The sequence below is a fragment of the Strix aluco genome, chromosome W (genome assembly GCF_031877795.1).
Source record: "Strix aluco isolate bStrAlu1 chromosome W, bStrAlu1.hap1, whole genome shotgun sequence".
Taxonomy (NCBI): domain Eukaryota; kingdom Metazoa; phylum Chordata; class Aves; order Strigiformes; family Strigidae; genus Strix; species Strix aluco.
In genome coordinates, this window is record NC_133970.1 from 22,814,451 (window position 1) to 22,830,988 (window position 16,538).

Below are 16,538 nucleotides of genomic sequence, written 5' to 3' on the forward strand. Positions count from 1 at the left end.
ATCCGCAAACTTGCTGAGGGTGCACTCGATCCCACTGTCTGTGTCATTGATGAAGATATCAAACAATTTTGGTCCCAGTATGGACCCTTGAGGGACACCACTCATTACTGGTTTCCATTTGGACAGTGAGCCGTTGACTGTAACTCTTTGGATATGGCCATCCAGCCAGTTCTTTGTCCATCTAACAATCCATCCACGTCTCTCCAATTTAGAGGCAAGAATGTTGTGGGGGACTGTGTCAAAGGCCTTACAGAAGTCCAGGTAGAGGGCATCAGTTGCGCTTCCCTTGTCCACTGATGCAGTCACTCCGTTGTAGAAGGCCACAAGATTAGTCAGGCACTATTTGCCCTTGGTGAAGCTATGTTGTCTGCCTCCAGTCACCTCGCTGTCTTCCATATGCTTCAACATAGCTTCCAGGAGCATCTGCTCCATGATCTTACTGGGCACGGAGGTGAAGCTGACTGATCGATTGTTCCCAGGGTCCTCCTTATTACAGTTTTAAAAAATGGGTGTGATATTCCCTTTTCTCCAGTCGCTGGGGACTTTGCTTGACTGCCATGACTTTTCAAATATCATGGAGAATGGCTTAGCAACTACGTACTCCAATTCCCCCAGGACCTTGGGACGCATCTTGTCAAGTCCTGTGGACTTGTGTATTTTCAGGTTCCTTGGGTGGTCTCGAGGGATTTCATTGCCCCGGTCCCTGCCTGTCTTATTTATCAGAGCGGATACATTTTCTTTAATCTTCCTTTTCTGACCAACGTATCTGTAGAAGCCCTTCTTATGATTCTTCACATCCCTTGCCAAATTCAGCTCCGGCTGTGCCTTAGCTTTCCTGATCCCATCCCTACACATCTGAGCAGCGACCGTATATTCTTCCCAGGACACATGCCCCTGGTTCCACTGCCTGTGCATTTCCTTCTTACACTTTAGTTCGACCGGAAGGTCCTTGCTCAGCCATGCTGGTCTCCTGCCTTCCTTGCCCGATTTCTTACACGTTGGAATTGAGAGCTCTTGTGCTCTAAGAAAACTGCCCTTAAAGAGCTGCCGGCTCCCTTCTCCTCCTTTATCCCTCAGGACATTTTCCCAGGGGGTCCCATCCACTAGTTCTTTAAACACCTGAAAGTTTGCTCTCCTAAAATTCAGGGTCTTGACTTTACTCTTCGCCTGGCCTATATCTCTCGAGATCACGAATTCCAACAGGACATGGTCACTGCAGCCCAGGCTGCCACCAGTCTTGACCTCTCCAATTAGTTCATCTGTGTTGGTGAGCAACAGGTCCAGTAATGCTTCTCCCCTGGTTGGGCTGTCTATCACCTGGATTAAGAAATTATCCTCAACGCACTCCAGGAGTCTCCTGGACTGCGTACATGTTGCCGTGCTGCTTTTCCAGCAGATGTCAGGGTGATTGAAGTCCCCCAGCAGGATCAGAGCCTGCAAGCATGATGCTTCTTGTAGTTGAAGTAAGGACGCTTTGTCGACATCCTCCCCTTGATCAGGCAGCCTGTAGTAAACACCAACCACGAGGTTTTCTTTGTTGGCTTGTCCTCTAATTTTCACCCATAAGCTCTCAACCTGTTCATCACTGTCTTTCAAAGACAGCTCTGTGCAGTCAATCCATTCTTTTACATAGAGGGCAACCCCCCTGCCCCTCCTTCTTTGCCTGTCTTTTTACTGAAAAGAAATAGAAAGCTCATATACAGACTGTTTGAGCATAACTACTAATTTCCTTGGTTTCCCTCCCAAGTATTTTATTTTGGAATACTAACCTTATTTCTTGTCTACAGATGTTTTCAACAGAGCTCCAGTGTTTTAAACTTTAGTTTAGACTTGGATTAGAGAATAGATGTTACTTATTGGAGAAAACTTCTGCAGCCTTGTATTCCATTTGCTTATTGCTATTTCCTTGTAAGGCCTGTCAAGTTGATAATACATTGGCTTCAACTACAATATAATAAACATCTCTAAGAGATTTCCCTTGCTTTGCAGATGGACCTAGAGCAATAGATATGATTTAGCCTAATGAATATTTTCTAAATGTTAAAGCAACACTTTTATTTGTTTGCAAAGCAGAAGTATATATAAACTGAAAGCACTCTATCCCTTTTCAAATAAACCCACTTGTAGTGTTGACTTGAAAGGATTAACCACCTGCGGGACCTCATGTCTTTGAAGTTCATAAGTCCAAGCCCAGAATTCTCCATACTCCTCTGTAGTCTGTGTGAAACGCTCTGAAGTGTGGACCATTTTTCTTAATAGCTCTACATAGATGTATGTGTTGGTATTATTGGTGTCTGTCAAACCAAAGTGTCAAAACAACGTAAGAACTTAGAACTTAATATTTACAGAGTCTGGGTATGTCATCAGTGTCCTGATGTTCCAGGTAGCCAGGTGATTTCTCCCCCTAACCCCCCCAAGTATGATATGCCAGTTTGAAACTTGTATCTGAACATTTGATAATGAACACCTGATGAATTTCAAAAGCATGGTCCTATGTAATGTCTGGTTTGTTTTGGTTTTTTTTTTCCTGTTTTGTATCCTGAGGATAAGAGCAGTTTTTTGCCTAACAGACATGCAAATACCCTTATATAACTTTTTAAGTGGGAGTAAAGTAAATTCAGTGCTTTAAGAAAGGTACAGATGTCACTTTCATGCAACTGTTTTTTCATGTTAAATGCTTAGCTTTCATTTAATACTTTCCTAGCTTAGGAGCAGATGAATTCAGCTAGCTTGCTCGCTTCCTTCCTTCCTCAGATTCTGCTATAATATTGCGTTAGCTCATGCTATAACTCAGTGCACATTTCTACACTGTTCGTTCTATTTACTAGACCTAACAGAATCGTTGCATAGTGCTAGTCTTATGCATAGCATTAATCTAAAACGAAAGGGGTAATTAAGGAGGCTTATATTAGTATGGTGAAGAGAGGAATATATTGGTTTGGTGAAGAGTTTGCACTATCTTTTGAAGTTCCTCTCTTATTCCCAGAACGTGAGTTTGACAGAAAAAAATGTGCCTTGTTTTGGTATATAATTGCTGAATGTGTGCATTGCTGTTCTCAAGTTCAGGACTGTGCAGGCTGAGTCTGACTGTGCTCTGATTCTGTGCTTTCCTCCCACATAGGTAATATTTGCAGAATTGTTTCAGCTTCCATCTCCACCACATATTGAGGTTATGTACACAGCACTCCTCATTGAATTGTGCAAACTCCAGCCTGGCTCTTTACCACAAGTTGTATCCTTTTCATGCTGCTAAAGACCCTTTTAAAAATGGAGTATTTTTTTCTTTTGTTCTGTACAAGATGGAATAGCAATTGATCCTTGACAGCAAGTGCAGTAAGGATCAATAGGGATACAGCAACAAAGGATCAGGGTTGGCTGGCCATGGTCTTTGGGTCAGGCCAGCGTGGACGTACTTTCTTGAGCTGTTATGATGAGCAAAGATGGTCCGTTGATTAGGCAGCAACAGGAGCATGTGAAGCTAAAACCATGAGATCATAAAAATGTGGTCCATAACGAGGTTGATGTCCATTCATACCATTAGTGTGCAGTTTTTGTTGTCTCATGGTGGGGATTCTGGCTTCCAGTAGAAGCAGCTAACGGTCTCACTGTAATTAATGGAAGAAAACCAGACTTGGATTAGAGAATAGATGTTACTTATTGGAGAAAACTGCATGCTTCATTATTTATTTATTCCTGTGGCCTTTTCAAAATGGGGTAAGTCATGATACAGAGATAGGGAGCTGTCAGTAGAGAGTTGATGAAATCATCTCTGAAAAATGGAGAGAGTAACTTATGATTGCAGATGCTTCTCTGTTAACTTTAATAAGAAAGTTTCAGCTTGCACAAGCCACAGAAATGCTTTACATGCGCTTGGATACAATGAATACTACATGTATAGACAGGTAAGTATATATTTTGGGGACAACAGGAAATGTTTCTCATTTTTCTTGTGCATTGGATATTGATGCATTTTTGAAAGGATCATCTGAAATCCTTGATAAACAGTTTGGTTCTGTACAAAATGTTTTTGGGGATCTAGACTTGAGACATCTGAAGAGAAGGTAAGGGATGGACTGACCACTTGCCTTTCTTCCCCCAGAAATTCTTTCCTTCAAGTCACTAGTCTGATTAGCTATACAGTGCAGCTATAAAAACTATGACAACTCTTCCACATCCATAACCCCTTCTGTTATGTACTACTTTCTCCTCCCTATTGGCCTGAAGAAGAAAAGGGTTGGAAATGGGTTTATGGGAAGGTTGGCTAGCTGGAAAAGAACAGTGGTGTTTCTGTGGTTTGAGTGGTCTGCATTATGTAGAACTAAAATTACTGTGCAAAAATGTGAAAACCTGTAGACTTGCACTAAGTTTTTTCTTCACTGCTTATTTTAGTAAGTCATTAGTCTCGTATATGCACCAGAACAAGAGAGACTGCACATTCATCCATAAAGGCTGGCTTTTGACTCTCAATTCAGTCTTTTTGTATGAGTCAACATCAATGTCTATTTAATGCATTAATGACTACAGATTGGAGAATTTGGACTTATCTTTGAGATTTTCTTACAGATGTATTTTACTTGTCAATTAGGAGGTTTGTGGGGATTTTTTTTGTTTGTTGTTTTTCTTTGCAGTTCTGGTATTTAATAGAGTTTTCTTCTTTTAAAAAAAGGTTTATTAACTGGTTTTCCCACCACCTGAGTAACTTTCAATTCCGTTGGAGCTGGGAAGACTGGTAAGTCAGTCTCTGTCTCCCATCAGAACTTAAACCTTCAAATTTATCCAGCAAATGTCACAACATAGTGGTTCTGTTTAACTGCTTTCTACTAACGTTTTTGACTCCTCCTCCCCACCTGTTTACTACCATTCTTTGGTAGGCAAGGTTGGTAACCTTTAGTCACTATAAAAACAATCCCAGTTTTCTGTAATGAATATCCAAGCAGTACTGTGTTCTGTAAACAGTGGAAACCTGATTTGCTTGTAGATTTTTGTTCTTATCACTTCAGTCAGTTGTTTGCAAGCTTCTCAGAAGGGTTCTCCTACTTATCAGTAATTTGCCTTGACTCTCCTTCCCTTTGTCTCCCTGCATTCATATGTGTGACCTCACTCTCTGAGTGCCATCCTAACATGACACCCCCCACCCTCTCCCTGAATCTTGATCTTTTGGCTTCTAGCAGGAGCAGTGTCTAACCATGGCTTTCCCAAAGCCTTGTATTCCAGGTACCATGCCTTCTGCTTACTCCCATCCTGTCCTGCTCCCACATATAAAGAAAGATTACTTGGGGGCTTAGTCCTCACTACAGTCCAACTTCTGTAGCCTGCTACCATACCTGCATCCCATAGCCAATGTGCCTAGGTGTCCCTGGGAAGAGGGGTGCAGCCCTGTATGTGATGCATTACTTCAGATTTACTTACATCCCTTGTGTTGTGCCAATTGGGAATTTTATGCTTGCTGCTTATCAAGTTTGTTCATGTTGACTGACCAAGTGGGAGCCCCCAAATAGCTGTTTTTTCATTGCCTGCATTCCCCTTGTTGGGAACACTGATGTGGCTATCTCTCTACCAAGCCACCAGTTTTCACAAAACTTTTAAGAATATAACTGTCTCTGAGACTTCTCTTTCTCTGAAATGTATTTCATATCAGCTAAGAACCCAAAAATTGTTTGGAGGGAGGAACATAGTGAAATCATACAAGTTTTGTTTCTTCAGGAAAGCAGTCTAACCATCAGAGCAAACACTGCTTTAATTTTTCAGAGAAGCCATTCAAAAAGTTACCTTATGAAGGGATTCCTAAGATCGCTAATGGCCAATAAGGAAACAGTGATAGACTGGCTCCTTATCTTCAAATTATGTATACTGTAAAACATGAAAGTCTAAAACAGTCTGCTGACTAGGGAGTAATCTGCTGGTCAGTTGCTGTAGGTGACGCCTGTTTAAGTAAGCAGAAATGTAGCTCCCAGAGTACAGGAAACAGAAGCAGTTAGCAGGGTAGTCAGCACACCAAGGAGCTCTAGACAGCGTGAGGCTGTACAGCAAGGGTGGTGATGTGCCACAGGGCTCTGTCCCCAACACTGATTAGAAACAACACCCCTGGTAAATTAAAAGCCGTGTTCCAGATGGAGCTTTAGAGGAAGAATGTCACTTTTGAGTTTTGGGGCTGCAGGAATTGCCTGAAGCAGGAGGTAGTGATGGTTTTGCTTGTGAGAGGTGTGCTCTGGTCAAAGAGCAGAGTTGCCAGGTAAAGGAGCTGTGTAAGGAGGTGAGCAGGCTGTTGTAGCATTAGGAAAGGCAAACGGATCAACAGGGTCTGTGCAGAGACCTTGCAAAGACCAAAGCCTGAGCCACATAGTGCAAGGAAGAAGGGACAGCAAGATGCTACACTTAAACCAGTGGTGGATGGAGATAGCCAAGATGGGGGAGCTGGAGACTTCTAGCTTCTGGAGCAGGAGAAAGGCTCCTTCTTTGCCCTTAGATCTGAACTTATAGCATGAGTACAGTCCTGTAATAGCTAATGCAGGGGAATAGGCTCTTTAAGGAAGGCTTCAGAGCCAGCTGGGCATGAATTGTGCATTAGCACCAGGAGGAAGCAGTGGATGATAATGGTTGGAGATCCCTTTCTGCAGGGGATGGAGGCACCCATCTGCTGATCAGACATGCTATCATGGAAGGTTTGTTTCTTGCTAAGGGCCCATATCCAGGACAGTTGTGGAGAGACTGTTAAGACTTTTCTGGCCCTTGGACTATTACCTCTTGCTGCTCATCCATGTGGGCACCAATAACACTGCCAGGGGAGACCTGGAATATATCAAGAGTAACTACAGAGCTCTGGGGACAAAGGTGAAGGACATGGATGGTATTCTCAAACCTACATGAGGAATGGATGCATTTTGTGAGTTAACAGCTGGCTGCATGGCTGGTGTTGCAGGCAGCACTTTGGCTTTTATGACTGTGGGTCCCTCTGAGGAATAAGGACTGCTAGGGAGAGCCAGGATCCATCTGACAAGGTGAGGCAAGAACATCTTTGCCAACAGGCTTACCAACCTGGTGAGAATGACTTTCAACTAGGTATGTTGGGTGGACAAAAGGGCCCCCTTCAAGTGCCTGTGCACAAATGCACACAACCTGGGAAACAGACTGTCCTGGTTTAGCCAGGATAGGGTTAAGTTTCCCCAGCAGTGGGGGGGGGAGCTCTAGCCGGGTTATTCAGATACCATGCGGACGTCACATCCTGGCAGGTCACATTTTCCTGGCGCGGAGCGAGGTGCACGCGTGGTTTTGTACATAGTGCTTCAAACTGCTGTATTTGGTAGCTATTTTGCTCTGTTCATTGCTATCACTATTACTGTTATTGTTATTGTTGTTGTTGGTTGTGTTGCTATTGCATTAGTTGTATTAAACCTTTCCTTATTTCAGTCTTGGGGCTTTGTATTTCACTCCCTTTGTGGGGGAGGGGCAGCGGCCGCGTGGTCTCAGACCCCGGCAGGGGCTAAACCACCACACAGACAAAGTGCTAGAGCTCTGTGTGCAGATGAAGAACTGTGATGAATAGATGAGCTGTGGTGGGAGAACTCATATAACCACAGTTCTGTAATGGATGGTTTTAGACTTCAGAAGAGACAGGCAGGGAAGAAGAGGAAGGGAGTTGCACTCTATGTGAAGGACCAGATTGAATACATGGACCTCTTCTATGGAATGGGCAACAGGCTGATTGAGAGCTTGTTGGTCAACATGGGAGGAGAGTCTGGTGAGGGTGACATCATGGTGGGAGTTACAAACTGCCTGATCAGGTTAGAAAGCAGTCAGTCATCTTTAAACAACTGGAGGAATTCTCTGGATCACAGACCCTGTTCTTTATGGAGGACTTAAACCTCCCTGACATCTTCTGGAAGGGCAACACAGAGGGATGCAAGTAGTCAAGGAGATTTATGGAGGGTGTCAGGAATAACTTCTTGACACAGGTACTGGATGGGCCAACCAGGAGTGACACACAGCTGAATCTGCTATTCACTAACGAGAAAAGTGAGGAAGGAGACCCTAGACTTCAGGAGAGCGGATGTGGTCTTATTCAGGGGACTGGTAGGGAGGATCCCATGAGAGACAGATCTGAAGGGCAAAGGAATTCCAAAGAGCTGCCAGGTCTTTAAGGACACCCTCTTCCAAGTACGTGAATGGTCTGTCCTGATACTCAGGAAACTAAGTAGGCCAGGTTGGCTAATCAGGGAGATCATAACTGAGGTCCAATGCAAAAGGATGTGCACAGGAGGTGGAAGCAAGGACAGTCTACAAAGGAGGAATTTAGAAACATTGCCTGGGTATGCAGGGATGGTATTAAGAAAGCCAAAGCTCAACTTGTATTGAGATTTGCAAAGGACATGAAGGGCAATGAGAGCTTCTGCTGCTACATTATCCGTAAAAGAATAAACAAGCAAAATGCAGGCCTGCAGCTGAATGGGGCAGGTGATTTAGTGACAGTAGAGGTAGCTAAGGTACTCGATGCCTTTTTTGCCCCAGTCTTCACAAACATGGTCTCCTGAGTCTCTGTGCTTAGAGATAGTGTTCCAGGAGTAGAATTACCAGTAGTAGAAGAGGATCAAGTCAGGAATCTCTAGAGAAATCTCAACCCATACAAATTCATGGGACCAGATGGAATGCGCCTGAGGGTGCTGGGAGAACTGGCCGATTTCATTGTGAAGCTGCTCTCTATTGTCTTTGAAAGGCTGTGTAGATCAGGATAGGTCCCTGATAATTGGAGAAAGGTAAATGTTGAACCCATTTTCAGAAAAGACCAACAGAACAATCTGTGGAACTATAAGCCTGTCAGACTCGCTTTGGTCCCTGGGAAAATCATGGAGCGAGTCCTCTTGGAACGCATTTCTGAGCACAAGGGATAAGAAGGTGACTGGGAACAGTCAGTATGGGTTTACCAAGGGTAAATCATGTCTAACCAACTTCATTGCCTTGTATAATGAAAGGACTAAATTTGTGGATGAGGGGAGAGAGGTGAATGTCATCCACCTTGACTTTAGAAAAGCTTTTTATGTGGTCTCCTACAGAATCCTTGTATCTAAATTGGATTGTTATGGTCTAGGTGGATGAAAACCTATCTGGTTTGTTAGGCTCAGAGGGTAGTGGTTAATGGTTTGTACTCTACCTGGAGCCTGGTTACAAGTGGAGTACTACAGGGGTCAATCCTGGGACCTGTCCTGTTTAAGATCTTTATCAATGACCTGGAGGAGACAGAATGCACCCTCATCAAGCTTGCAGACAACATTACATTTGGAGGTGCAGTTGATATGCTTGAGGACAGGGCTGTCATTCAGAGGGACCTATTCAGGCTGGAGAAATGGCCTGAGAGGAACCTCCCAAAATTCTGCAAGGACAAACGCGGAGTCCTGTACTTGGAATGAATTAACACCCTGCAATGGTGCAGGCAGGGGACTGACTGGCTAGGGAGCAGCTCTGAAAAGGACTTGGGGGTCCTGATGGATAATAGGCTAAACAAAAGCTGGTAGTGTGCCTTGGCAGTGACTGTTAAAGAATTTCACCAGACTGCGGGTACCTCAAGGCTTGCTTTATTAACAACTCACAGTTGGGCCATCACCTCTGTGAGTGGCAACAGCTATCAAAAAGCGCCTTATATATATATGATTCTTCATAACATGCAATGCAATATAAAAAGTCTTTGGTGATTTTCCAAGAACTTATGGTTCTCAATTCATCATCAGTTTCAAAAGTCAATTATATTCCACAGTTCCGACTAGTTCTTCTCGTTCCATTCCAATTCTTCTTCTGACATCGCTGCTCACTGATGCAGTCTTCAGTCATCATGACTGTTTATCTTCTAATCAATCTTCATTCATTTTTAAACTTCTGTAAAAGACTCAAAATATTATATTTAACATATACTCAATCTATATCTAGTTTTTCTATTACCTAGTTTTTCTAAATTGCTTACCCCAAGTTAATCGCTTATTTCTTATCTTTTGTCATGTCTAAAACTTAATACCTAAGATTAATTTTTAATGATTCGGCTTGACTGGGTTTTAAGCCAGCCATGATGACGGCTGTACAGGGGACAAACAAACAGCATGTGCATTGAACTATCGGTATTGTTCTGGGAGCACCAGTGCATACTGCATTGAGCTGTCAGTATTGTTTCTAGTGCACCTGTGCTCTATTAATCAAACCTATAAAACAATATCTATTTATTAATTATTCCTGCTATTAATAATATCCTAAGAGAAAAGAGTTTTCTAAAGCTTGCTTCTTTTACAGTGACAAAGGCCAAACAGTATCCTGAGCAGTGTCAACAGGAATGCATCTAGTAGATTGAGGGAAGTGATTAGTCCCCTTTACTTGGCACTTGTTAGACCTCATCTAGAGTACTGTGTCCAGATTTGCCCCCCCCCAATACACGACAGACATTGAGAAACTGGTGGGAGTTAATCAGAGGGTCACCAAACTGGTGAGGGGGGCTGTAGCACATGCTCTATGAGGAGAGGCTGAGGGAACTGTGCTTGTTTGGCATGGAGGAAAGAAGGTTTCAGGGGGACCTAATAGCAGCCTTCTAATACCTATGAGGAGGTTACTGAGAGGGCCAGTCTCCTTACTTGAGGTGCATGACAGGTGGATGAGAGATGGTGGCCATAAATTCAAACAGGGGAGGTTCCATCTGGATATAAAGCAAAATATTTCATTGTGAGGATAAACACTAGAGCAGGGGGCCAGAGAGGTTGTGGCATCTCCATCCTTGGAGGTTTTCAGAACTGATTGGACAAAACCCTGAGTGACCTGGTTTGAGTTCATTGTTGACCATGCTTTGAGCAGGAAGTTGGAGTATGTAGCCTCCTGAGATTCTTTCCAACCTGAATGATTTTATGAATTGTGATCATCCAGTGAATGTTCCCTACCTGTTGTATCAGACCAAACCAGATTAGAATGCAAATACATTTGTTAGCAATGATCGTGTGGGTTTTTTGGGGGTTGGGTTTTTTGTTGGTTTTTTTTTTTGTTTTTTTCTTTGATAGGTCAGACTGTCTTACTCAGGACCTTGAGAAGCCCAAATCCAAATTTGTGAGAGAGGTTTTGGAAAAATGCATGAGGTAAGTAAGACTTCTGAACATCTTGCTTTTGTAGTTACATTAAATTGAAGCTTGGCCATTGCATCCAGGTGATGATGCATTCCTTTTAATGTGGCTCTTGTCTTAAGCATACATGTTTTCTCAGTTAACTTTTTTAGCTAAAGTCTGTTCTGTTGTCTTGCTCAGTTTTGTTCTAGGGTATCTGTTGTAGGGCACTGTTTTTCCTTGTGGACTGCGGGACAAATAGGTGGAGCAAGTGGAGGTGACATCCTTCTAGGTACAAATTAAGAAGGCTTTACATTTTCTGCTTGGGGATAGGTAAAAAGAGTGAATAATAGGGCAGGCAGGGAAGGAAAAAGTTCAGGTAATTTTCTGGAGAACAGTTATTTATAGAAATAGGGGGGGGGTTATTATATCCCTAGTTTAAGATAAATAAGTATCTTGATTGTTCTGGGCATCTACAGTTCTCATGGACCTTAAAGAAGCTTCAAAAGCACAACAGCTGTCAGGATTGGGCTAACGATTGTGGAAATGGGGGGTATAGGAGAGTGCAAGAGCAAAATGTTCAAAGAAACTATGTAATTCAGTATTTTACATGGAAAAAGCTTACCTGCTGTTTTGCAAGCATTTAATATACTAAGTGTGAAATTGTTGTGCTGCAAAAAGTTTTCATTTTGTCTGTGGCTCCTTTTGATTTTACTGTGAATTTAGTAGAGGAATTAAGTGTTTGTAAGGTAAGTAAGATGGAAGCTAAACTGAAGCCATTTGGTTTAATCTTGGTGTTTTGTTTTCTTTTTTTCTTTTTCCTCCCCCCCCCCCCCCCCCCCCCGCACTTTTAATACTGGCATTTTACCAGTTGTCCTCATAGCATCTTAGACTTGTGTGAGGATGAAATTCTAGTATTGAGCATCTACTAGAAAGATTTGATTAAGTTAGCTCTTGCTATCTATCAGGAACTACCATTGCATTGAGTAAACGTTTGATTTTTTTTTTTTTTTTTTTTTTGCACAGTTCAAATTAAAGAATAGGAAAAATACTTTAAATCAGTGAGTTGAGTCAGCCCTGATGATGATATGCTATTATAATTCTACTGCTGTGAAACTTACTTTTGTAGGCTTTCCTACCATCAGCGAATAATAGACATTGTTCCTCCAAGCTTTTCTGTCCTCAGTCCTGCAAACCCAGTGTGTATTTACAAATATGGAGATGAAAGCGATAGTAAGTATTTAAGTTACTGAAACTTCAATTCCAAGCAAATTGTTTCAAAGCAAGGGAATGTCCTAGCTTGAGTGTCAAGTCACTTCATGAAGGAAAACTCAGCTGAAATAAATATGCTTGATTTTGATCTAGTCTGTGTCTGGATCTTTCTAATCTAAACGTTTTTAAAAAAAATAAAAAAAAGTCTAGCTGTATGAAGTTAATTTATGCTGAGGTGACTGCAATCTAGGTGCTACAGCATTGGTTTGGTTTGCCAGGAGTCTAAAAAAAGAAAATTTCATTTGTTCCCATCATTCAGGCAGAATACTGTACAGAAATGAATGTGACAAAAGATAATATGGACTTGTTTTTGAATGAATGAAGCACTTGACAATAAAATATTTTACTAAACAAATTTGATTTAATGATGCAAGCAGAGAGGCAGCAAATCATGTGAAGGATCTATTGTTATTAAAGGCAGAGATAAGTGAGAAAATGCAGGTAAGTATTGTATTTTCAAGAAGCTGATGGAAATTAGAATGGAGTTTTAATCAGGGGAGTTATTCCCCCCTCAACTCTGAAGGTGCTAGAAAAGGGCTTGAATTTGTGAAGAATAGGAAACCTGTTGATGAATTTTATGGAATGGTCATGTGGCCAGTGGTATTGGGAGCAGCAAGTTTTGGGGGTAGCTGGGAAGTGTACATGCTTCTCTGAGGTGTTTACGCTGATGTAAAAATATTAATTCCATCCTAGACTTGAAAAGGATTATATGAACTTTCTTTTTTCGCTTAGGGTCTCTTCCTGGGTATACTGTAGCACTCTCTTTAACGATTGCAATTAAAAATAAGGCCAGTAACGATGAAATCTTCAACATTTTAAAAGATGTGCCTAATCCAAATAAGGATGATGATGATGGTAAGGACATCTGATATTAGGCATTTCAAGGTTATCATTAGTTTTGCATCTAAACCATTTTGCTGTCCTGTAGTTATGGTTTCTGCTGCTAATTGAACTGTATGCTTTCCTTTCTAATAGTTGGTTTCAGTTTAACAATAAATGGAAGTAACATACAGTTGTCAGTATTCATTCTGTTCTTGTCATGTACAGAGATGGGTCTGTTCTAGTTAATAGAAGCAACTTGGCCCTTGATGTGGGTTCTGCTAATTATCCACAGAGGTTGCATGAAGGATTTTTAATGTTTTCCTTTGCTTTCCTTCCTTCAGCATTAGAGCTCGTTTCATGATGTCAGCTTTGTCCTGAAGATCCAGTGCCTTTGCCCTACTTAAGAGCTTGCCTCCTGTTGATATTGACCCATAGCAGTTAAAGCTAGCTCCCTGGCTATCTTAGCTTTCCCAAGATCTAAATGAAACTGGCATTCTCACAATGGGACTTTGCCCAAGTTCTTTCCAGCTTTGCTGTTGGTCCAGCCACACCTAATGCTCAATTTCCAAAGCCAATATGCTCTTGGGGTCTGAAAGGAGTGTAAGCTACAGGTTTGAGGAGTGATCTTTAAAACTTAGGGTCAGTTTGGGTAATACTGCAATACTTGTAAGTGTTCTGTTATGCAGGCACAGAGCAGCAGTGAGCCTTTTTTTGCTTGGGAGACAGTATTGTTTTCCTTGATTTGCTATAAAGACCACATAGTAATCAATATTCCTTTTCTTACCTGTTGTTGCTAGCAGGTCTACAGCAGTGTCCAGGGGATTCAGAACCATTCACCTCAAGTGTCCCACATCCCCTATGCACAATTGTTGCCTCCCCAACCATTACAAATACCCAACCTCTGTATTATAATCATCTGCAGCTTCCTCTCTTCTTATCCATTCCCTCTTTCCCATGCTCTATGGCCTGCCTTGTCTCCAACCCAATGCAGACTTCTGCAGCATCTTCAGCTGTTGTTCCCTGCTTCTCTCCATCAGTGCTGTTAGATGCCACTAGCATAGCCGTCTCTCTGCTGCTATTTCTTGTTAACCTGTAACTATTTCTACATGTTTTCTCCATGACAGATGGAAGTCCCAAGATCTGCACCTTTTAGAAGATATTTACTAACTCCCTGTTCAGCCTTGCAAAATCCAGTTGCTGAAACTTAATTTACCATTTTAATTCATTTTACAAAAATTATCTTTAAAGATTCTGGAGCAACTTAAAAGCTCTACTTGAAGTACTTACTTTAACTTTAAATAACTTGCAGATGAAGGATTCACCTTCAATCCTTTGAAAATAGAAGTTTTTGTACAGACTCTGCTCCATCTAGCTGCGAAGTCTTTCAGCCACTCCTTCAGTGCTCTGGCTAAGTAAGTGTGGTATGTGCATTATTTTGGGGCTTACAGAATCATTTCATTCTGACAGTGAAGTGCCTGATAAAATAACTCATCTACAGGCTTCAGTAACATTTTTGATGATACACAATGTAATGTGATAGTGTGTTTTGGGCAGAAGCAGTAACACTGCTAAAAGGAAGGTAATGTGAAAACTAGGTTACATATCTGAATGGAGTTATTAAAAAGACCATACACATCTTAAGCATGTTGATTACATTAGGGTGAGGGTTCTGTCTTCTTTAAGTCTCTTGCAAGTATAAAGGTACATATCAATTTGGGGTTTTCCTGTTGTCATATCTGGTCATATCAGTGTTCTTCACCTGAGCATGACTCTGAGTACATCCTTGAATGTCGGTGACTCTACCAGTAGCCCTGTAGGGGTTCTAAAATAGAGACTGTTTGGTACTCAGTCACTGCACAGAAGCAATTAGGTCTTTCCTGGGATTTAATGTTGGCAGAAAATGCGAGAGGAAACGTACATCTGTGCAGCGGAGAATGTTGTAAATGTCTGTTGTTGAAATAAAAACCCCAAAATCTGTGTAGCTTTCTCAAATGCAAATGTACTTCTGAAGTTGAGCTGAAATAAATTCCCTTGTACCCTTCATTGTAGCCTACAAAGATGTCCTTCAACCTAGCTCTCACCTTGCTTGTTACTAACGAAAGGTATTGTGCTATGAGTTAGTTGCCTGCACAAGCATACTGCTGTTGGGTTGTGCTGCTGTGTTTAAATTGATCAATAACATGCAGGTTAGTCAGTTGGTTTAAAAAAACAAAACAAAAAAAATCAAACAGGAGATCATTTGTGTGGCAGTTCATCTGCTCATTAAGTGTGTAGATATTTCTGTATGTGACTTCTAATTATGAAAACTTAATCTGCCTGAAATATAAAGAGAGTTAGTAGGAAGTCTTAAGTACTCTTTCTAACAAGTGTGACATGTTATGATTCTTTGTGCATACTATTGCAAAGTCTTAAGAAACACCCACTGTGTAATGAAAAATATCCTAGCTAGTGTCCGGACTAGCTACTTGCAAATCCATTACATCCTCTTAATGATAATTTCTAAATCAAACAAATAAGGCACTCTGTCTGTACTTTCCTTTGAAAGAGGAAAGTTATTGCTCAAGCCATGGGGTCTCTGGTTTTGGTTTCATTTGCATTACTGAACTTTAGACTTACAAAGTCCATGCTGTTACCTGCCTGGAAGAAAAGTTGAAGTTGAAAATGGTCACAGTGTAGCAGATAGCTTATTGCCTGTCCTGGAGTTGCTTGGAAGTGCTTGACTACTTTGTGATGCTAATGAATTTTATGTTTAGAAGACCCCAAAGAATAATGGGAGAGGAGTACTGCTGCAGCTGGCTTTTAAATGTACTTACTGTACTTTGCCCTGCTTTTTTCCTCTCACATCAAGCCTTACCTATTCTTCTTTAACTGTCCAACAGCACAGTATGCTACTAGTATGTGAAGTGCTGGGAAGCCACCGTAGAGTGAATCAGGTGGTTTGTTTTTTTGCTGTGTATTCTGTATTCCAAAGACTGATGCATATTTAAATGTACAAAGCCATATAGTGTATGCATGGAGGGAACGTTTCCTAAACCCCTTTGGCTGGCTCCATCTGTGAGTTCACAAGTATAATGTACTTTGGAGCATCACAGAGAAGGAACAGCTGGTATATTAGTTCACTTTAAAATTAATCATTTGCTGAGTGTGCTGAGGAGCAAGTGATATTGCTTCATGTTGAGTGACTGCATACCTCCCATGACAGCATTGTGTCTTCTACAGTGTGTTGCAACAACCAGTATGACTCAAAATCAGTTAAATTGCTGGGTTTTTTTTAAAATAAAAAATAATTAAACAAAAATCAACCCACAACTTCTTAAATATAAAATTTATTCTAGAATAGTTTTGCAGTGCATGCTCTTAAAGACATGCTTTAACTTCTAGAGG

General features: G+C 41.5%; 1 protein-coding gene across 4 annotated transcripts in view; it reads left to right on the forward strand.

Annotated features, from left to right (window-relative positions):
• LOC141917557 (nuclear cap-binding protein subunit 1-like) overlaps positions 1 to 16,538 on the forward strand; it is a 92,175-nt gene that overhangs the window by 19,831 nt on the left and 55,806 nt on the right. For 3 of the 4 annotated variants that reach the window (XM_074810827.1, XM_074810830.1, XM_074810829.1), the window contains 7 exons: positions 3,122 to 3,232; positions 3,832 to 3,902; positions 4,667 to 4,729; positions 11,022 to 11,096; positions 12,190 to 12,293; positions 13,065 to 13,187; positions 14,464 to 14,566. In XM_074810827.1, the coding sequence (XP_074666928.1) occupies positions 3,122 to 3,232; positions 3,832 to 3,902; positions 4,667 to 4,729; positions 11,022 to 11,096; positions 12,190 to 12,293; positions 13,065 to 13,187; positions 14,464 to 14,566 (650 nt within the window). The remainder of the gene's footprint in view (positions 1 to 3,121; positions 3,233 to 3,831; positions 3,903 to 4,666; positions 4,730 to 11,021; positions 11,097 to 12,189; positions 12,294 to 13,064; positions 13,188 to 14,463; positions 14,567 to 16,538) is intronic. The other variant, XM_074810828.1, reaches the window with a different exon arrangement.